The 17,252-nt window shown below is 36.6% G+C and overlaps 1 protein-coding gene across 1 annotated transcript; it reads left to right on the forward strand.

Moving 5' to 3' along the window:
• Window positions 5,985-11,499, forward strand: LOC18775819 (phosphatidylinositol glycan anchor biosynthesis class U protein). The gene is made up of 14 exons (XM_007209918.2): window positions 5,985-6,417; window positions 6,500-6,547; window positions 6,636-6,696; window positions 7,009-7,041; window positions 7,243-7,367; window positions 7,760-7,894; window positions 8,527-8,603; window positions 8,796-9,058; window positions 9,697-9,753; window positions 9,857-10,025; window positions 10,162-10,219; window positions 10,304-10,389; window positions 10,474-10,530; window positions 10,809-11,499. The coding sequence occupies exons 1-14, from the start codon at window positions 6,246-6,248 to the stop codon at window positions 10,902-10,904; spliced, it is 1,437 nt and encodes a 478-aa protein (XP_007209980.1). The 5' UTR covers window positions 5,985-6,245; the 3' UTR covers window positions 10,905-11,499.

Consider the following 17,252-nt stretch of genomic DNA (forward strand, 5'->3'; position numbering starts at 1 on the left):
ACAAAGATGGATCTTATAATTCTTCTCACTGCTGCCCCAGAAGAAATTACGGTTAAGTTTGTCTAGATCATTACAGACACTAACAGGAAGTTTAGTAGTTTGCATAGCATAAACAGGGATAGAAGCTGTAACTGCTTGAATTAAAGTAGCTCTTCCAGCTAAAGATAGGAGCTTACTCTTCCAAGATGCCAGCCGGTTATGCACCTTATCAACTAAAGAACTATAAGTGTGCTTTCCGATTTTGGAATGCAAAAGAGGCATTCCTAGATACTTCCCCAGGTCATTAGTGAGAGGAGAGCCACAGATCAAACTTATCTCCTTAGAAACTTCTTTACAAGTGTTAGGAGAGCAAAAGACAGCAGACTTATCAAAGTTGACTACTTGTCCAGAAGCAGCACAAAATAAATCCAGACAGCTCTTCATAATTTTAGCTTGGTTAGCATTAGCCTCCGCAAACAACACCAGATCATCAGCAAAAAACAGATGGGAGATCGCAGGACCAGACTGAGAAGGTTTCACAGGCCGCCACTTCTTCTTGCTCACAGCATCACATATGATATGAGAGAGTTTCTCAATACAGAGAACAAATAGGTAGGGCGATAAGGGGTCTCCCTGTCTAATACCATTCATTGGCCTAAAAGGAGAAGTCAATTCCCCATTCACATTAATCTGATATCTCACAGACTGTACACAGTTCATTATCAACTTAACAACCGGAGCAGGCAGCTTCAACTCAATGAGCACATACTCAACAAAATGTCAATTCAACCTGTCATAGGCCTTAGAGAGGTCTATCTTCCAAGCAACAAACCCTTTTTTCCCTTTAGACAACTTAAATTTATGCATTAACTCCTGTGCAATCAGAATATTATCTGTAATATGACGTCCAGGGACAAAACTAACTTGGTTGGGGCTTATAAGATCAGGAAGAATAGGCCTTAGGCGAGCCACAATGATTTTAGAAATAACCTTGTACAGAGTCGAGCATAAGCTTATAGGCCTAAACTGGATCATAGATTGGGGGCTTTGCACTTTAGGCACCAAAGTTATTAAAGTGTAATTCAGCTTGTCAGGGATGCAACACTTCTTGAAAGCTTGGGTCACCATTGCAAAAATATCAGCAGCACATTTATTCCATTGAGCTTGATAGAAACAAGCTGGAAACCCATCAACACCAAGAGCTTTCAAACCTCCAATCCCAAACAAACTCCACTTAATCTCAGCCATGTCAATTTCCTTCTCCAGCAAATCCAAATCAGCCGAGTCAATAACAGGGAACAGATTGGGTAAGATCAACTCTCTATGCTCCATAATCTTTTGAGAAAACAACTGCTCAAAATACGCCATAGCCAAACCCTTAATGTCTTGAGCTTGCTCAACCCAAACCCCCTCATTATTTTTTAATCTCTCGATTTTATTCCTCCGCCGCCTAATAATCGTAGTAAGATGAAAGAATTTAGTGTTTCGATCACCTTCCTGAAGCCACTGCAATCTGGACTTTTGTTTCCAGAACATAGCCTCTTGTTCCAACACACCATTATACTCCTCAATCAAAGAAATTTCCAAGTTACTCAGAAAAATATTTGAGCTCCTGCACAACGCTTTTTGAATACCATTAAGACGAGCCAACAAACAGGCCTTTCGCTTCTTAATATGTCCAAAAACATTGACATTCCAATCTTTTAGGGGCTGAATCAACTGATAAGTTTTATCCAAGGCTGAGCCAGCAGCTTGTCCCCAAACATCAGAAATAAACTCATTGAAATGCTCATGTTGCATCCACATAGCTTCAAACCTAAAATGCCTTAAGTGTGGAGAAGCAGCAAAACGGGAGCTCAACTTAATCTTAATTGGATTATGATCAGAAGTAGTCCTAGGCAAATGTTGAACATTAGCCTCAGGGAATAACATTCTCCATTGCATATTACAAATAGCTCGATCTAACCTTGCATAAACTCTCTTATTATTCCATGTAAATTTAGGTCCAGAATAACCCAAATCAATCATCTCATTTCCAGCAACCCAGTTCCTAAAATCTTTAGATTTGCACTCTAAAACTCCACCAAACTTCTCATCAGCAGTAAGTAACTCATTAAAATCCCCATCAATCAACCAAGGCAAGTTATGACTTGCAGCAACAAATGAAAGATAGTCCCACAATTTTGCTCTCTTAATAGCGTTAGGACTAGCATAAACACCAGTAAACAGCCAGGGTTCTTGACCACTGCGAGTCACACAAGCAGAAATCGTTTGATCAGAGGTGCCAACAACTTCTACATGAACTCTAGAATCATCCCATAACAGCCACAAACCACCAAAGAACCCCACAGCATCAACAATTTCAAAGCAAGGGAAGCCGAGAGACTTAACTACAGCAATAGCCTTTGCTCCACTAATACGAGGCTCACAAAGGAACAGCATATCCAGGCGATGAGTGCGAATCAAATCAAGCACATTAGACTTAAATTTGGAGCTTGTTGCTCCCCTAACATTCCAGCAACAAATATCCATGAAAAAACCCATCAAAGACAGAGTAACCTTAAGGGCTAAAACCCTTTTATTAAGCCTCAAAAGTCATACCTTCACCAGGAGTGAAAGTACTACTTGCCAAGCGTCCACCATGTGAACTAAAGTGACCTTCCGAGAAGTCCATTTTCTCTGCAGGCTCCAAACCCTCACTATCAGAAGGGATTAACACTTCATCATCACTGTCAGAACCAGAATTGGCATCCCTACAAGTAGCCACCTCCCCAATATTAGGTGGCTGATGCCCAAATATATACAGCCCTTTCCTCTGATGAACTGGTTGTCCACTGCCCCAGCACTCAAATTGCTCGGGTAGAGAACCAATGGTAACACTCTTTTTGCCTTGAGATCCCATGCTTCCTACAAAACCAGATACCCCAGCAGCCTGGCGACGTCCAGAGGTATTTTTAATTGCCCCACCAGTATTCTGCCAATTTTCCTTCACACAATTCTTCACAGGCAAGCCCTTGTTTGAAATGTCCTCCAGAACCTGCCTAGCAACAGACTTTTTACCCTTAGACTTTGTCCAAACCTTATTGCCCGTATTCAAATCAGCCGAGAAAGATTGCACTGGTCTGCTGCCAGTCTGATCAAAAAACTCACCAACATTCCCTTGATCCTTCCCAAAATTCTCACCAACTTGCCTAAGAGCATCAAACCTTGAGCCCTTAAATTTAACCCCAGGATCCTTGCCTCCCACTCCCTTAGAATTAGGCTGAGGCCTACGCCTAGGGGGAACATTCATCCATGGTCCTTTCAAGCTCTGGTCAGACTCATAGTGAGCCCTATTAATTCCCTCTGAACTACTCCCTTCCATAACAGTACTCCTGGTAGTAGTAGTCTCACCATTAACGGTTTCAACATCCTTCACATTCAATTCACACTTCTCTCGTTTATGGCCATACCTCCCACATAGGTAGCAAATATCTGGCAGCCCCTCATACTCAATGTTATACCAGTTCTGATTTATTTGGACGAAGGCATCTAACGGCTTAGTGAGATCTAATTCCACGCACAACCGAGCAAACTTGCCCCTATTTTGAGCAGTGGTAAGAGAATCAATCTTTAACAATTTCCCCAATAAATTCCCAACTCGTTTCAACGACCAAACATCAAAACACTCAAGCTGGATAGCAGAGACACGAAGCCAAACCGCCATTCGAGTAATCTGTGCAGTAGCTGGACAAAAGCCAGGCCTCCATTTTTGCATAACTAAATATTGACCAGCTATTATCCAAGGGCCACCAGTGAGAACAAAATTTAGGTCCTCCTCAAGCTCAAATTTTACCACATAATAATCATTCACCAAATCTATCAATTTCCACTCCCCTCTCAGACTCCATTTCTGATTTAATCGATCACGTAGATAGTTATAGGTATGAGACCTGCCCAATAGCTTGATAATCAGGGCATTCTTCCAAGGCCGGCATAACCTATCCATTGCCTTATCAGAAAATTGAATACTAGGGCCGCGATCACCCCGAGAAATAACCACATCCTCATCATCATTGAGATCCTCATAAGCATCATCCAGACAATTAACATCTATACCCACATTCTTAGCCAAATTCACCTTATTCATAAGCTTATCACGAAAACTATCAGCACCAAGTTGAAAGCGAGATACCTGCTCAGAGCCAACAATAGGTGTATGTTCCTGCATCAGGTGTGGATTAGAATCAGCATCCATGTCACACTCAGGTTCAGCATTCTCAGAGGCTCGACTTCGCTTAGGCAAGCAATGAGGATTCGAAAAAATTCCAGGTGAGCCTTCCGCCATGACCAACAGTAGACCAAAGGGAATCAGCCAAAACCGAAGGAGAAAGCTGCCTGGAAACCACCGCACTCGGCAGCTTCCAGCAAGAGGCGCTCGGAAACGAGCGAGATCTGAAAAACCAGAAAAAATCTCTCGCGCGTGGGGCGCGTACAAAAAAGCCCAAAAAACTTGTCGGTTTCTATGGTGATAACCCCATGGTATCTTGATTGTGTGTATGAGATAAACACTCATATTCTATAGTTTAGATTATCGTTTGTACTATAAAAAAAAAACCTTAATAAATTGCGAAATAAAGGAAGTTATTTGGAAAACCATGCTTTCTATATAACACTAAAAAGTACTTTTATAACTCATAATAAACGAATTTTCTTTTGGCAAAAACACAACTATTTCATTTTGAAGGCACAAATACGTAAAATAATAGTCTATAAAAATACAAATTACTAAAAAGAAAAAAGGAAATAAGAGTTCATGTCCAATATAAAAATTCTCTATAGATAAGTATAAACAACAAAAGAAAATATATTGAAGGTTTTATCCTTTCAAGTTTTTTTTTTTATATGCATAGTGAAATATTAAAGGTTTAATACGAAGGAATTGTATTAAAATAAGTCAATACTTTGATCCCTTTCCAATGTTACAAAAAGAAAGTATTATTCTTGGCTCTTTTTTTTCCCCTTTAGATATGAATAAATATTCGGTATATTGCGGAATTTTTATGTTCAAATGATTGGGATTCCATTCCAACCTTTGTTTATATTTTGTTATTTCTCACCAAGAAGAAAACAAAACAAAAAGAAATGGTATTAAAAGTGGACACACAAATGATAATGATGGTCACATGTCTAACAACCCCAATCACTGCGGCGACTTCAGCTTTCAAACTCACTGCTACATTTGTCCCGTTTCTGCCTTCTTCATGTTTCTTGGTACAATACTAAATTATACATAGTTCAGGGTCGGCATAAAAATTTTAAGAGTTTTATGCGAAATTTAAATTGAGACTCTCATAATAACATGAAAATACTATATAAAAAGAAATATAGGATTTGAACTCACATGTCCAATGAAATTAGAAGGGCCGCAAATCAATTTTATTAGGGTTGATTATGTAAATATGTTGCGCATTCATATATATTATATATATACATAAAAAAGTAAATAAAAAAATTTGGACGTCATGTGTAGTAGCACCACTTGCACCATGTCAGGTTGGTTTTGATAGAGTTATTTATATTGGAGCAAAATAAAGAAAGAAAAAAAAAACTTGTTTAACAAATTTTTCAAGGGTAAATTTCATTTCATGCTAAAATGAATTTTCTACTTCAGAAATGACGAAACCTCATATGCCCAACAAACCACAGCAAATAGACCCCATGGCCATCCTTTCAAACGACACTCGGTGAGGCATGCGGAGCCCCTCACCTCCTGTCCCAATCAAAAGACATTCATGCCGATTGCCCATGAGGCCCATTTTTGTTCAAGCAAATAATTCAATTATTCACAAACATGTGTCGTCACCTCGTGCCTTGTTTGAAGTCCCACACCAAAATATTACAAAAAGTCTAATTACATTTCATCCCATTCTAAATTTGGGTTAAGCTTGAGTGACCCTAAATTTTTTTATCGGGTTGGGCTGAAGCCTATACAACATATTTTGCTAGATTTAGTTTGATTTGTTTAAAAAAGGTATATGAGTTCGGATTCGGGTTAATTCTGGCGGGCAAGACGTCAACTCAATCCTAATTCAAAAGTGATCCAATCGGCCCAGTCGGGTTAACACCACAACGGGTTGGGTTTGGGCATATCAAGTTGACCCGACCGGACTTGCACACCCCCCCAATACACACGACAGAAACGAAGCCGTTTTAGTCCTTACAAACTCGTCTCCCTCTCTCCCAGTGATCTCGCTCCTAAAAACACAGAGCAAGGCTGTAAGAAAATGGAGGTGAAGGAGGAGCAGAGCACGAAGAGGAAGAAGCAGAAGCAGGGAAGGTTCTGGACATGGGTTGCAGCGTCAGTGTTGTTCAGGCTCATTCTCATCTACTTCCCCAAAAATCTCAACCTCTCTTCTCGCCCCGAAGTCTCCACCCCTCTCACCAGCCTCCGTCGCCGTAATTTATCTCTCAAGCTTGGTCAGAACCATACCTTCTCAAGTTTCGGCTTCTATAATTCATTGTTGTTTTTTTTTTTCAGTGGCTGAGGGTTACTGGTTGAAGCAGTCGTCAATGTCTCCCTATGCAGGTTTCTCATTGCTGGTTGTCTATCTTATATAATTCATGTTTAATTTTTCAAAGATTGTAATTTTTTTTGTTCTTTGCTGGTTTTGCAGGATCTATGTACCACGGATCTCCTTTGTTACTCTCACTTCTTGGGCCACTCACAGTTAAAAGGTACCGCTTCAGCTTAAGCTTTTTCCTTTTTCAGTTTTGTTCCCATTAGCATCATTCTATGTGATTTATTTTGAGCCATGTTTGGTTTCGTTAGTTGTTCTAAGACTCTAAGTTTTGGAATTGGAGGCCCAACTGCCAGTTCCAGTTTTAATTCTCTTCCATTTTCATTGTTTGATAAATCATTTTTTTTAGTTCAAGAAAAAAATTGGTTCAATGAATGCCCCAATTAAGGAAATGTTAAAATCTGGTGCTGGATTTTGTTTTTTCCTTTTTCAGTTGGTAATTTGCTGAACATTTTAATTGGTGCTGCAGAATTGAAGGGCAACCCAGTCATCTTCTATGCAGGTAAGAATTGTCTTTTACCATTTTCTAAGTTCTCTCTCTGTAGCTCAGTACTGCCTTTCAATAAGTTCATTTTTATGTTGTATAAGTGTGTCATATTTCATGTTCCAATAATTTAGAATTCCCTTAATTTTCTTCTTTCATTGGTTGACTTATTCCGAATATGTAGTCAGGCAGTTGATATCGACACATTCTTGGGTACAGTTTGGTTTTTGTGGTTGCAGATATATTGAATGCAATGGTTATTCGTGCTACTGGTCAGACTCTTCAGGTTGCATATAGGCAGAGTTTGAAATCACTAGATCTTGATACGATATCAGAAAGCATGGGTAATTCTAACATTTAAAGATCAATATACTTCTCTTTAGTCCTGTTTATGGATGGTCATATTTGATTGTATGAATTTCCCTAATGAAGTCTAAATTGTTATGCAACAAAGCAACTAGATATCGATAGATGCAGCTAGTATAGCTGGTTGTCATGTTGAGACACAGTTGTGATAGATCTAAAAATTTGGAATCTTAACAGACTGGCTTTGCCTGAATAGCTATATGAAATCATTATAATTGACTTATAGTTACGGGCATATGCCACTTTGTTGAAAAGCTTAACTTTTGATCTCATTTATGTGCATCATTTGTGCAATTACATTAAAATGCAAAGCTTTGCCTTCCGCATGCCATTCACAGGCTGATGCATGGCTTATATTTGTTGTTTTCAGAGGTCCTCTCTTCAGGAGATATTGCTGCTCTTGTGTACCTATGGAATCCTTTCACAATAGTTGCATGTGTGGGTTTGTCAACATCTCCAATTGAAAATCTGGCCATCATATTGGCCCTCTATGGAGCATGTAAACGTAAGTTAACTACAGTCCTTGTGATTTGGCAATTTAAATGTTTCTTTTAGGTTTTTTTAAGACTCTTTAAGTATTCTTCTTTCAAAACTTGTTTTGTCATTTTGTTCATGAGAATGATTACTTCCTTAAAAGGATCATATAATACACTCCACTTGGGTTACAAGATTCCTGGTTTCTGGTTTAGATTGTATAGGCACTCATGTGATGGACATTCTCCATATAAGTCCTTGCCTGTATATTGTTGTGAGTTGTGACAGATTATAATCTATTACAGAAACTAACAAGTTTTGGATGTTTAAAATTTCCTTGTAATTCTAGTTTTAGCAGTATCACTGGATGTGCCTACTTAAGTGGTAATAATACAATGCAAGTTCAGTCATATGACATCAGCACTCCATTTCATGGTAGAATAATATTCTGATTCTGTGTGCATGCTGACACTTTCTCAAGGAAGACATTCTTTCTAATTCCGTTTGACAATATTTGTTTGTCCATAATCAGTATGTTTTGAAGTGAGATATTAGCATTTGATTTAGGGATGGATGAAGGCACGTGGGGAACTGTTTTTTGGCTTATGCTCTTCTTTTTAACGTTAATTTCCTTTCTGATGTTGTTCTTCTGATGAACTGTAGGAATGGTTCCCTTGGCTGCTTTTGGATGGGTCATGGCAACACATCTGTCTCTTTATCCTATGATTCTCATAATTCCAGTATGCCCCTATTTTCATTGACTTATCATGTTTGATGTAATTAATAAAAAATTTGTGCAATTCTTCAATGAAATTATGTTTCTTATCAAAAAAATAAAAAAATTAAAAGAATTTTCATGCAACATTTGAAATCTATTTTGTGTGTTTTCTTTCTCACTCATGCATATTGACAAATATTTAATCTTGTTCCAGATAATTCTTTTATTAGGATATGGTCCAGATACTCCTCGGAAATTATTGCTGATGAGGAGATGTGGTAAAGTTGAAGATAACTCGTCAAGCGATAGTTGTCAACAACAGGAGAAAGTTATTAATCAATCAGACCTACCCAAAGTTTTCGCTTGGGGACCTCCCATGCTTTTCTTATTGTGGGCTATTATGTGGTCAGTCTATGTGTTACTCCTGTGTGGCATATCTGTTAAACAGTATGGTGGTCTCTGGGAGATGTTTGAAAGGTATCAACAGCTCATTGTACGTGTATGCATTTCCTTATGCTCAAATATTCTAGATGTTTGTGCAAAAGAAGATATATAAGAAAATTCTGTTGAAGAGGAGAGTTCTCATTTCTTAGGCCTAGTAACAGAGTGGACTGATCAAGCATTACGACTTATCAAAGTTCTGAATGTGGTTTATTAAGATATCACTAAAAAATTTCAGTTCTATTTAAGAAGTTGTTGTACAGTTCTTAAAGGTCATCCAGTCCACATATGAAAGTTGGAATAAGTAAACACTGAGTCAATAGAATTCCATATGAAAATAAACTGAGAAGAAAACAAACTAAAGATAGCACAGTTTTCAAAGCTAATCCAATTTCCTGAAAAGTTTGGTCAAATTAGTATCCGGCCAAGATCAGCTGCGTATAGACTAGAGCTCTGCACAGGATGTCTTGGTGTTCGCTATGGTCGGTGCTACTATAATTGATTCAGAGCACTTGTAGCCTATAATTAGGTGAATGGCTCACAGGGTAACCAAATGGGTATTAGCATTAATTGTTGTACTTCCTCTAGTGCAAAGGGTTGCTCCTAGTAATTTTTATCTTATTGTTAAATCAGTAGTCTAAGTTGTTGCTAAACATTGTGGCTGGTTTTTGCAGAATGTATGGTTTCATTCTTACTGTGCAAGATTTGTCTCCGAATATAGGTGTTTTATGGTGAGCCCCAAATTACCTATACTGAAAGTGGATTGTGCAGTAGTCAAAGTTTACTTCTGAGGCGTGGCATGAATTTGATCACTCATTTAATATTTTGATGCAGGTATTTCTTTGCAGAGGTCTTCGATTTTTTCAGAAATTTCTTCCTGATTGTTTTCCATATGAATATTCTCTTTATGATATTTCCATTGGCCATACGGCTCAAGCACCGTCCCTGCTTTCTTGCTTTTGTCTACATCACCATCTCATCAATGCTTAAGTCTTATCCTTCTGTAAGTTCTTGTTTTTCTTCAGAAGTCTTCTATATTTTCTGGTGCTGAAGCTAAAGTCTTCGATGCATGTTTCTGAAGTTATGTGATAGGCAGCCTGATTTTTTTTGTTCTTCCATTGTATTACAATTTTGTTTAGGTTGGGGATTCAGCTCTGTACTTTGGTTTGTTGGGCTGGTTTGTTAATGAACTGTCAGGCAAGTCAGTTGGTTCTCTTTCTATTCCCTTTATGCATTTGACATGGTTTGGCATCTTAAACATTATATTTTTATGATATGCAGAAATGCAATTCTCGTTCTGCCTCTTCAGTGTTTATGTTGGGGTTTCCCTCCTTAGCCCTGTGATGCACAACCTATGGATATGGAGGGTATGGCTCTCTCTACAGTTGTTCTGAACTTTAAAATGGTTATATAAGTGTTTCTTATAATTAAGGACTTTTTCAAACTTGCAGGGCACTGGCAATGCAAATTTCTACTTTGCTACTGCAATTACTTATGCTTGTTTGCAGGTTTGTGAACTCTTATCAGTTATTTCTTTGCATCAAATGATTCATATATGAGTTTCAAAGGGAGAAAAATGTAGCTTCCTTATTGTATAGTTGATTCACAGGATGATTTCTGTGAAATAAAACCATGACAGAGTCATCACCCCGCTATATCCACTTTGACACTTATGTGAATCTTGTTAGCCTGATCAACCAATGGCTGATTCGCAACTCAATGAATCTGTTAATTTATGGTATTTGAGCGTAACCCTCTCTACTAATGTGTGCTCTGGACCATGCAGATGGTGCTGGTGGTTGAAAGTGTTAGTGCAATGCTCAATCATGACCGGAAGCTAAAAAAGTTAACTAATGCAAAGCTTCAAAATGGAAAATCTTAATCAGTTCTTAGAAATGAAGTTTGTCTCTGATCATTCAGCTTCTCAGTATACTCCTTGCATCACCAAGAATAGCATCAGCGCTCAGCAGCGATTCATCTGTTAACTGCTTGCTTGCAAGAGTTCAAGGTTGTATTTATCATGGATAGAAGATCATCACTTCTTTTGGAACACATGTTTTCATCAGCAAATCTATACGGGGTTTTTATATCTTCTTTTCCATTTTAGTTTAAGGTGGGGTTTTTTGTTAACGGGGAGGATTTGTACAATCGGATACAATATTTCACACATTTTTTTACCATACTCCTGATGCGTATACACAGAGAGATTATTGTCTTCTTTCTCTTGTGCTTAGATTTCAAGTTGTGCAAAAATGATTAAGGGTGGTAATTGAGTCATCGTGTTGTGTTCAACACATCCAGTTTCTGAACATGGTTGAGTTTGCAGTCGCAGTTCTTCAACGGATTGTTACGGCCAGGACCAAACTAACTTAAAAGGAGAGCAGTTTCCACTAACATGTTTATGCCACTTGAATTTCATTGTAAAAACAAACCCTGCTATCCTTCATCTAATAAATGTTAATGTTTGATTAGAGTAACAGCATGCCGCTTACTTCACTCTGTTCATTTTCAGTCTTTTAGTTGGTTTATTCTTTTGCTCAACCGCGGTGTTACGGTCACACTCAAAATTTATCTTCTCTGGTATTAAATGACAATTTTGGAAGAAAGAATCCTAGCTGAAAGAGACTGAGATTGCCTTTGTGTCTTTGCCTCATATTCTGTTCTTTATTTCTTTCTCCATGATACTTCGTTGGTGAGCTGTGAAGAACAAAATCTAAATAAAATGAAGCCGGAGATTTTCCCAAGCGCAGGCCACCATAAACCCTGGGCTTTCTTTCATCCTATTGAAGATGGGTCGTCAAGTGCATGGCATAAATGGTCACATGGGTGCCAGTCGTTGTCAATTATACCATGTTGGATTGTTGGCTGACAAATTTCCAAAATTTGGCCGCCAAAAGAGGAGGGCTCTAATTCATCACTGCTGACACCATGAATCCTAGCTTTACTATATTTGTAAATCACAATTTATATACCATATGATATGGCAGCTAATATTTACATACCACATAAGTTAATTAATGTAATTAATATTTTTTGTTTATTTGTTAAAATATATTTTATTAATTTAATTAATGTGACATATGATATGGACATACCACATCATATCATATAAAAATGTAAGATAAAAATGTGATAAGGATAGCATTATTCGCATAGTAAACCTTTCCATAATTAGTTAGTCTGAACTCTTTGACATTGGTTAGTGGGTCATCACATTTGAAAAAGATTGGATCCAAGCCCATTTTAGTTTTTTTAGTATAAGCAATTGGAATTGGGGAAAGGGCTTTATACAAATATTCATTGAGTGCCTAGGGTTTCGAACTTCTGCCTATATGAATAGAAGTGAAAGAACTCAATCAACTAAGTTATATACCTAACAGCCCATTTCATTTTCTAGAAATACACTTTTGTATAAAGTATTAAGATACACTCCAAGTTCCAACCAAAACAAATAATATTAAGATGGCACCAGAAAATAAAGAGATGCCAATCATTCAAGACTTTATGAATGAGGGAAGATAATAAAAAGGAAAATAACTATTTTTTTCCATCCTATTTTCAATAATAAATGGGCATGCATGGTGTGACAATCTTAGCTCAAAGTGCAAAATAATATGTGCTTATATGATTTTGGGGGCCCATTTGTTTTTTTAAAGGAATTTCTGAAGTCTTTTTCATATATGAATAATAATATTGTCCAATCATGGGTTTTGGTCCATGTTGTAGAACATACAAATAGTCTGCTTTGACAACTTGGAAATGGGACCATAGTGAAAGAGCAAAGTTTGCGTGAGGTTCACGGAACAAGTATAATTAAAAATTAACATGTTTTCAAAAAATAAAAAACTTATTATCAAATTTAAACACATGCTATTTGTTAATTACACAGTTCTGCCATCCTAAATTACAAGGCATGAATAACCTCACAAAAGTTTTTCATTCTCGTGAATGTTTCACATTTTATCATTGCAAATTATATATATTCGAACATATTCTTTTATAAGATTGATTGACAACTTAATGACGGACTGTGAATTTAGACTATTGATCGAGTTAAATATATGATTCAAAATACCATGAGCTTACTATGTGGGTTGAATTTGGTCCACCTAGTCCCTTAATATGCAAATATATATATATATATATATATATAATATGGTAAAAGGTCAGGGTTAAGCAAAAGCTAACTCTATCTGATCATATATCCCGTGTCAAGGAACATGTGCCCTTCATTGTAGCTGAATCAAGAAACCGTTGAATACATGAACTTGAACCACTAAAAGAAAAGCCAATAGCGACCAACGAATGGGAATTGGATTGTTTCACAAGGCAAAAGCTTGTATATTTTCAAACCCTACGAGCTGGTCATGTTTCTTAGGCCCTTGAATTTTGATAGATCAAGTCATAAGTGATGATTATTTATATTCAGCTTGCTTAGCTCAGCACCTTCAACCAGTAGAGTGAAATGAAGGTTATTTGAGGCGATGTTTGCTTTGGGACCTTTTGATGCAAGAAATTAAGAAATGAGAGTCAAATATTATGGTTTGTGTATGCATGTGAGGATGAAACATAGGAATATTTGAGTTAAGAGATTGTGCTTGATATATATATAAGAAATGAGATATTCATACTTCCTGCAAATCACAATTTGATACATATGCAAAAATAATTCATCAAAAATATCAAAAGAAAAATCTATACACATATGTTAACCTATGATTGACATGAACCTACTTTCAGGAGAATGAAGCAAGTATTTTTCATTGAGAAAATTGAAACTATACATCCTCGAGTGGAAAATTAGACAAATTACGGGAACTACAATGTAATGAGGCCTTATACATATTTGTGTGTGTGTGTGAGAGAAGAGACTTACACTTTAAGCCATGCTGAGCTTCTGAGACTGAGAATGCTGTAGAACATCACAATTATCGAGTGATATTGTATGGTCAAGGTGGGTCTTATTGATTAAATATCTAAACACATGGATTAGATTAATTGTCTGATTACCCCACTCCCGTTATATGGGAGTAGTAGACCCATAGAGCACTTGGTGTTTTATAATCTCCTGATTATTGGTTGATATGGAAAAATTAATGGAAATCTGTCATTGATTAACGCCAGATTATTTATTAATACATGATTAAGGAATTTTCACTTATTAGTTTATAATAATTAATGTACACACGCATGTACGCGATACGATCATTCGCTAGCCATGTGTATACACGTGCAAGCATATATGCATTAATCCTCACTTACCAAACAAAGAAGCTATCATCAGATCCCTTCAATCTCATTTTATTCTTAGTTAATTAGCTCTTCTGACAATTAATTGAATTGTAAAACATAATCCAACTGGGTTTCTTGCTTAATTACATGTCATCTAATCATAATTAACACATGATACATGCTGGTGTACATGGCAACTTGAGGGCACAAGTGGGTGTGAATCATAGAGACACAAAATCTAACTGGTTTTATTGCTTAATTACATGTCATCGAATCATAGTTAACACACATATGTATCTGCCCTGTTTGGGACTGCTTATAGAAGAGTTAAAAGCGATTTCTAACAAAATTGGGCAAAAAAAAAAAAACTTTAAAATGTTTATAGGTCATAAAAGTGCTTTTTAGAGGAGCACGTAGTGTGTACTTTTTCAAGAAGCACTTTCAAGTTGTTTTCAAGAAGCACTTGAATATTTAATAAATATTTCAAGTAACTTCAACTAAAAGCGCTCCTTGCAAAAGCACTAATGGGAAGAGAAGAAGTGCTCCTTACAGAAGTATTTATAAACGGGCTCCAAATTTATTGCTTAATAATACCATTTTTTAAGAAGTACAAATATATACCCCAAACTTCAAATATATACAACATCTGAATGTGGCACATCAATGTTATATAGATTCAAATTCTTACATGATTTTCATAAATAAAAAAACCTTAATTTATGGAAGAATATGATAGCTAGGCTTGGCTTTTAATCCGTCATTTTATTTCCTCATGCAATTTGGGGTAAAAAGGCAGTTTCATAATTTTGACTCCTACTATTCTTTGCTGTTGCTTCATAATGCATTCCCAATGCGCACGGTAGAGACAAAAACAACAACTTTCTCCTCAATCCTCTCCTTCTCGAGTAACTCAAAACCCAAACATCAAGTAACAAATAATTTTGCTCTTTAAACTCTTTTTGGCCTTTGAGAGAGTAAGGTTATATATATTGTTAGACTCTTAATATTGAAATCATACGTGATTAATGATTCAGATTAATAATTGGATAATGAAAGATATCATACTATGTGAAATTGACAATTCTCGTTCTTTAAAGAGATGCTTAAATTTAGAATAATATCGAAATTATCTGAACTTGTTATGTTGTCACAACATCGATCCAAATTAAGCATTCAGATATGATTCTATATATTGAGTAATTTTAGTTACACGTCCACCAATAGCATAAGAGAACACTAATACTTAAATTTGGCGAATCAGATTTAAGTTCATGAATATATTGTGACGTTTTCTAGAGTTGAAGTTAGAGATGCTTGTATATAGGTTTGACCAGTCTTGATTGTTTCTTCCAATTAACCCCAAAGAAGACCAAAAGAAAAAACTTGATGTCCAATCACAGCACACAGACACAGACCTACAGTTTTAGTGCCAGTGTGCCACCCTGTAATTATAAACAAACCATATGGATCATCTTACACCGTTCAATTGGTAGACAAAATGAGGGCGGGCTGTGAGGTCAATAGAGATAATTGAAACTAAACATAGGAGATCTCTGGATGTGGACCCTTTGGATTGGGTTCCCACCAGCACATCCTTGCCGTTGTAGAATCAAGACAGGTAGGACCCCCAAACTCCCAAGTCCCCCACCAAACATGAGATCATTTTCCATGTTAAACAAAACAACAAATTGAAAACCCTTTAGTTTTTTAAGAGAAGTGATATTGCGATGAATGAATCCAACAAAGAATCTCAAGTGCAATGGAAAATACTCGTAACTTTCTAAAGTTTTTAAGTTGAAATTTTTTAATTTAAAGATCTAAGATCACATGCCAACGAGATCTAATCTAGTAGAAAAAATCATTAACTTACATACCAACAATCTCAGGTTCGAAATCTCATGACATCTTGAAAGTGTGTGTGAGAAAAACCTCACTCACCCTTATAGTTTAGACTATCGCTTGTATTATAAAATAAAATATATAAAAAATCTAAGATAACATAAATCTTGAACTCATAGCTAGCAAGCCCTTTTATACAAGGCCGTGCTAAGTAGTTGAGTAATCTGTGTCATGCTATCTTGTATTGTCTGCAAATCTGAAATTTTGTCAGCAGAAGGGTTGAGAGATGGTTGATTAATGTGTTTACCGAGTCAAAAGAAAAACAAGAAAACCTGGAGACAAGGTTGGAGGATCTCCATACTTATGTTTTCTAGCCCTAAGCATAGCCTAATAAGCTCCATTAATTGATGTATTTACATGTGAAATTTCCCTCCTATACTATGGTGACATATTGGATTAAACATATATTTTATAATGTAATTTGCATATAATTGTGATCATGCTCCACAGTGACCTACACCTGCATTTGTGGTTGTAGTTGTTGCATCCCATTTTAGTCCGTGGCTCAATGGGGCGGTGCTCTATGTGTCCAAATGGGTCAATCTCATCAGCTAGCTTAGCACACCTACTCTTGAAAATTCTCATTATGAATTCATGGTTGTTTACCATCGATTAGATGTGAGTCGAACTTAAGACCTCCTGAATGTATTTTGGATGTAGCACAATATTAGTCGAACCCAAAATCTGCTGAACTTTTAATAGAGACTTAGTCGAACCCGAGATCTGCTGCACGTTGAATATAACACAAAGTCATCAAGTTAGAAAAGGATTATGATACGAATTTCATACAAAAGAATAATCGAAAGCATAAATGGTAGTTGCATTAAACATATAGGACACTCTATTTGAGATCAGAATTGATGTAGGCATTAAGATTCAGTCCATTTGAGATCACTATTGATGTAGGCATTAAGATTGAGAGTTTGACATTTCTAGTATTAGACTAAAGCAAATATCTAGGAAAAGATCTTATTCTAACAAACAAAGAAATAAAGAAAATGAAACTGAAACTGCAACATCATACATAGATACTCTGGTATTTAGCCTAGATATTGATAAGATTTCAGATGTTGGTAAAACCCAATAAGGTTTTGACATT

This window comes from Prunus persica, chromosome G5 (genome assembly GCF_000346465.2).
Source record: "Prunus persica cultivar Lovell chromosome G5, Prunus_persica_NCBIv2, whole genome shotgun sequence".
NCBI lineage: Eukaryota > Viridiplantae > Streptophyta > Magnoliopsida > Rosales > Rosaceae > Prunus > Prunus persica.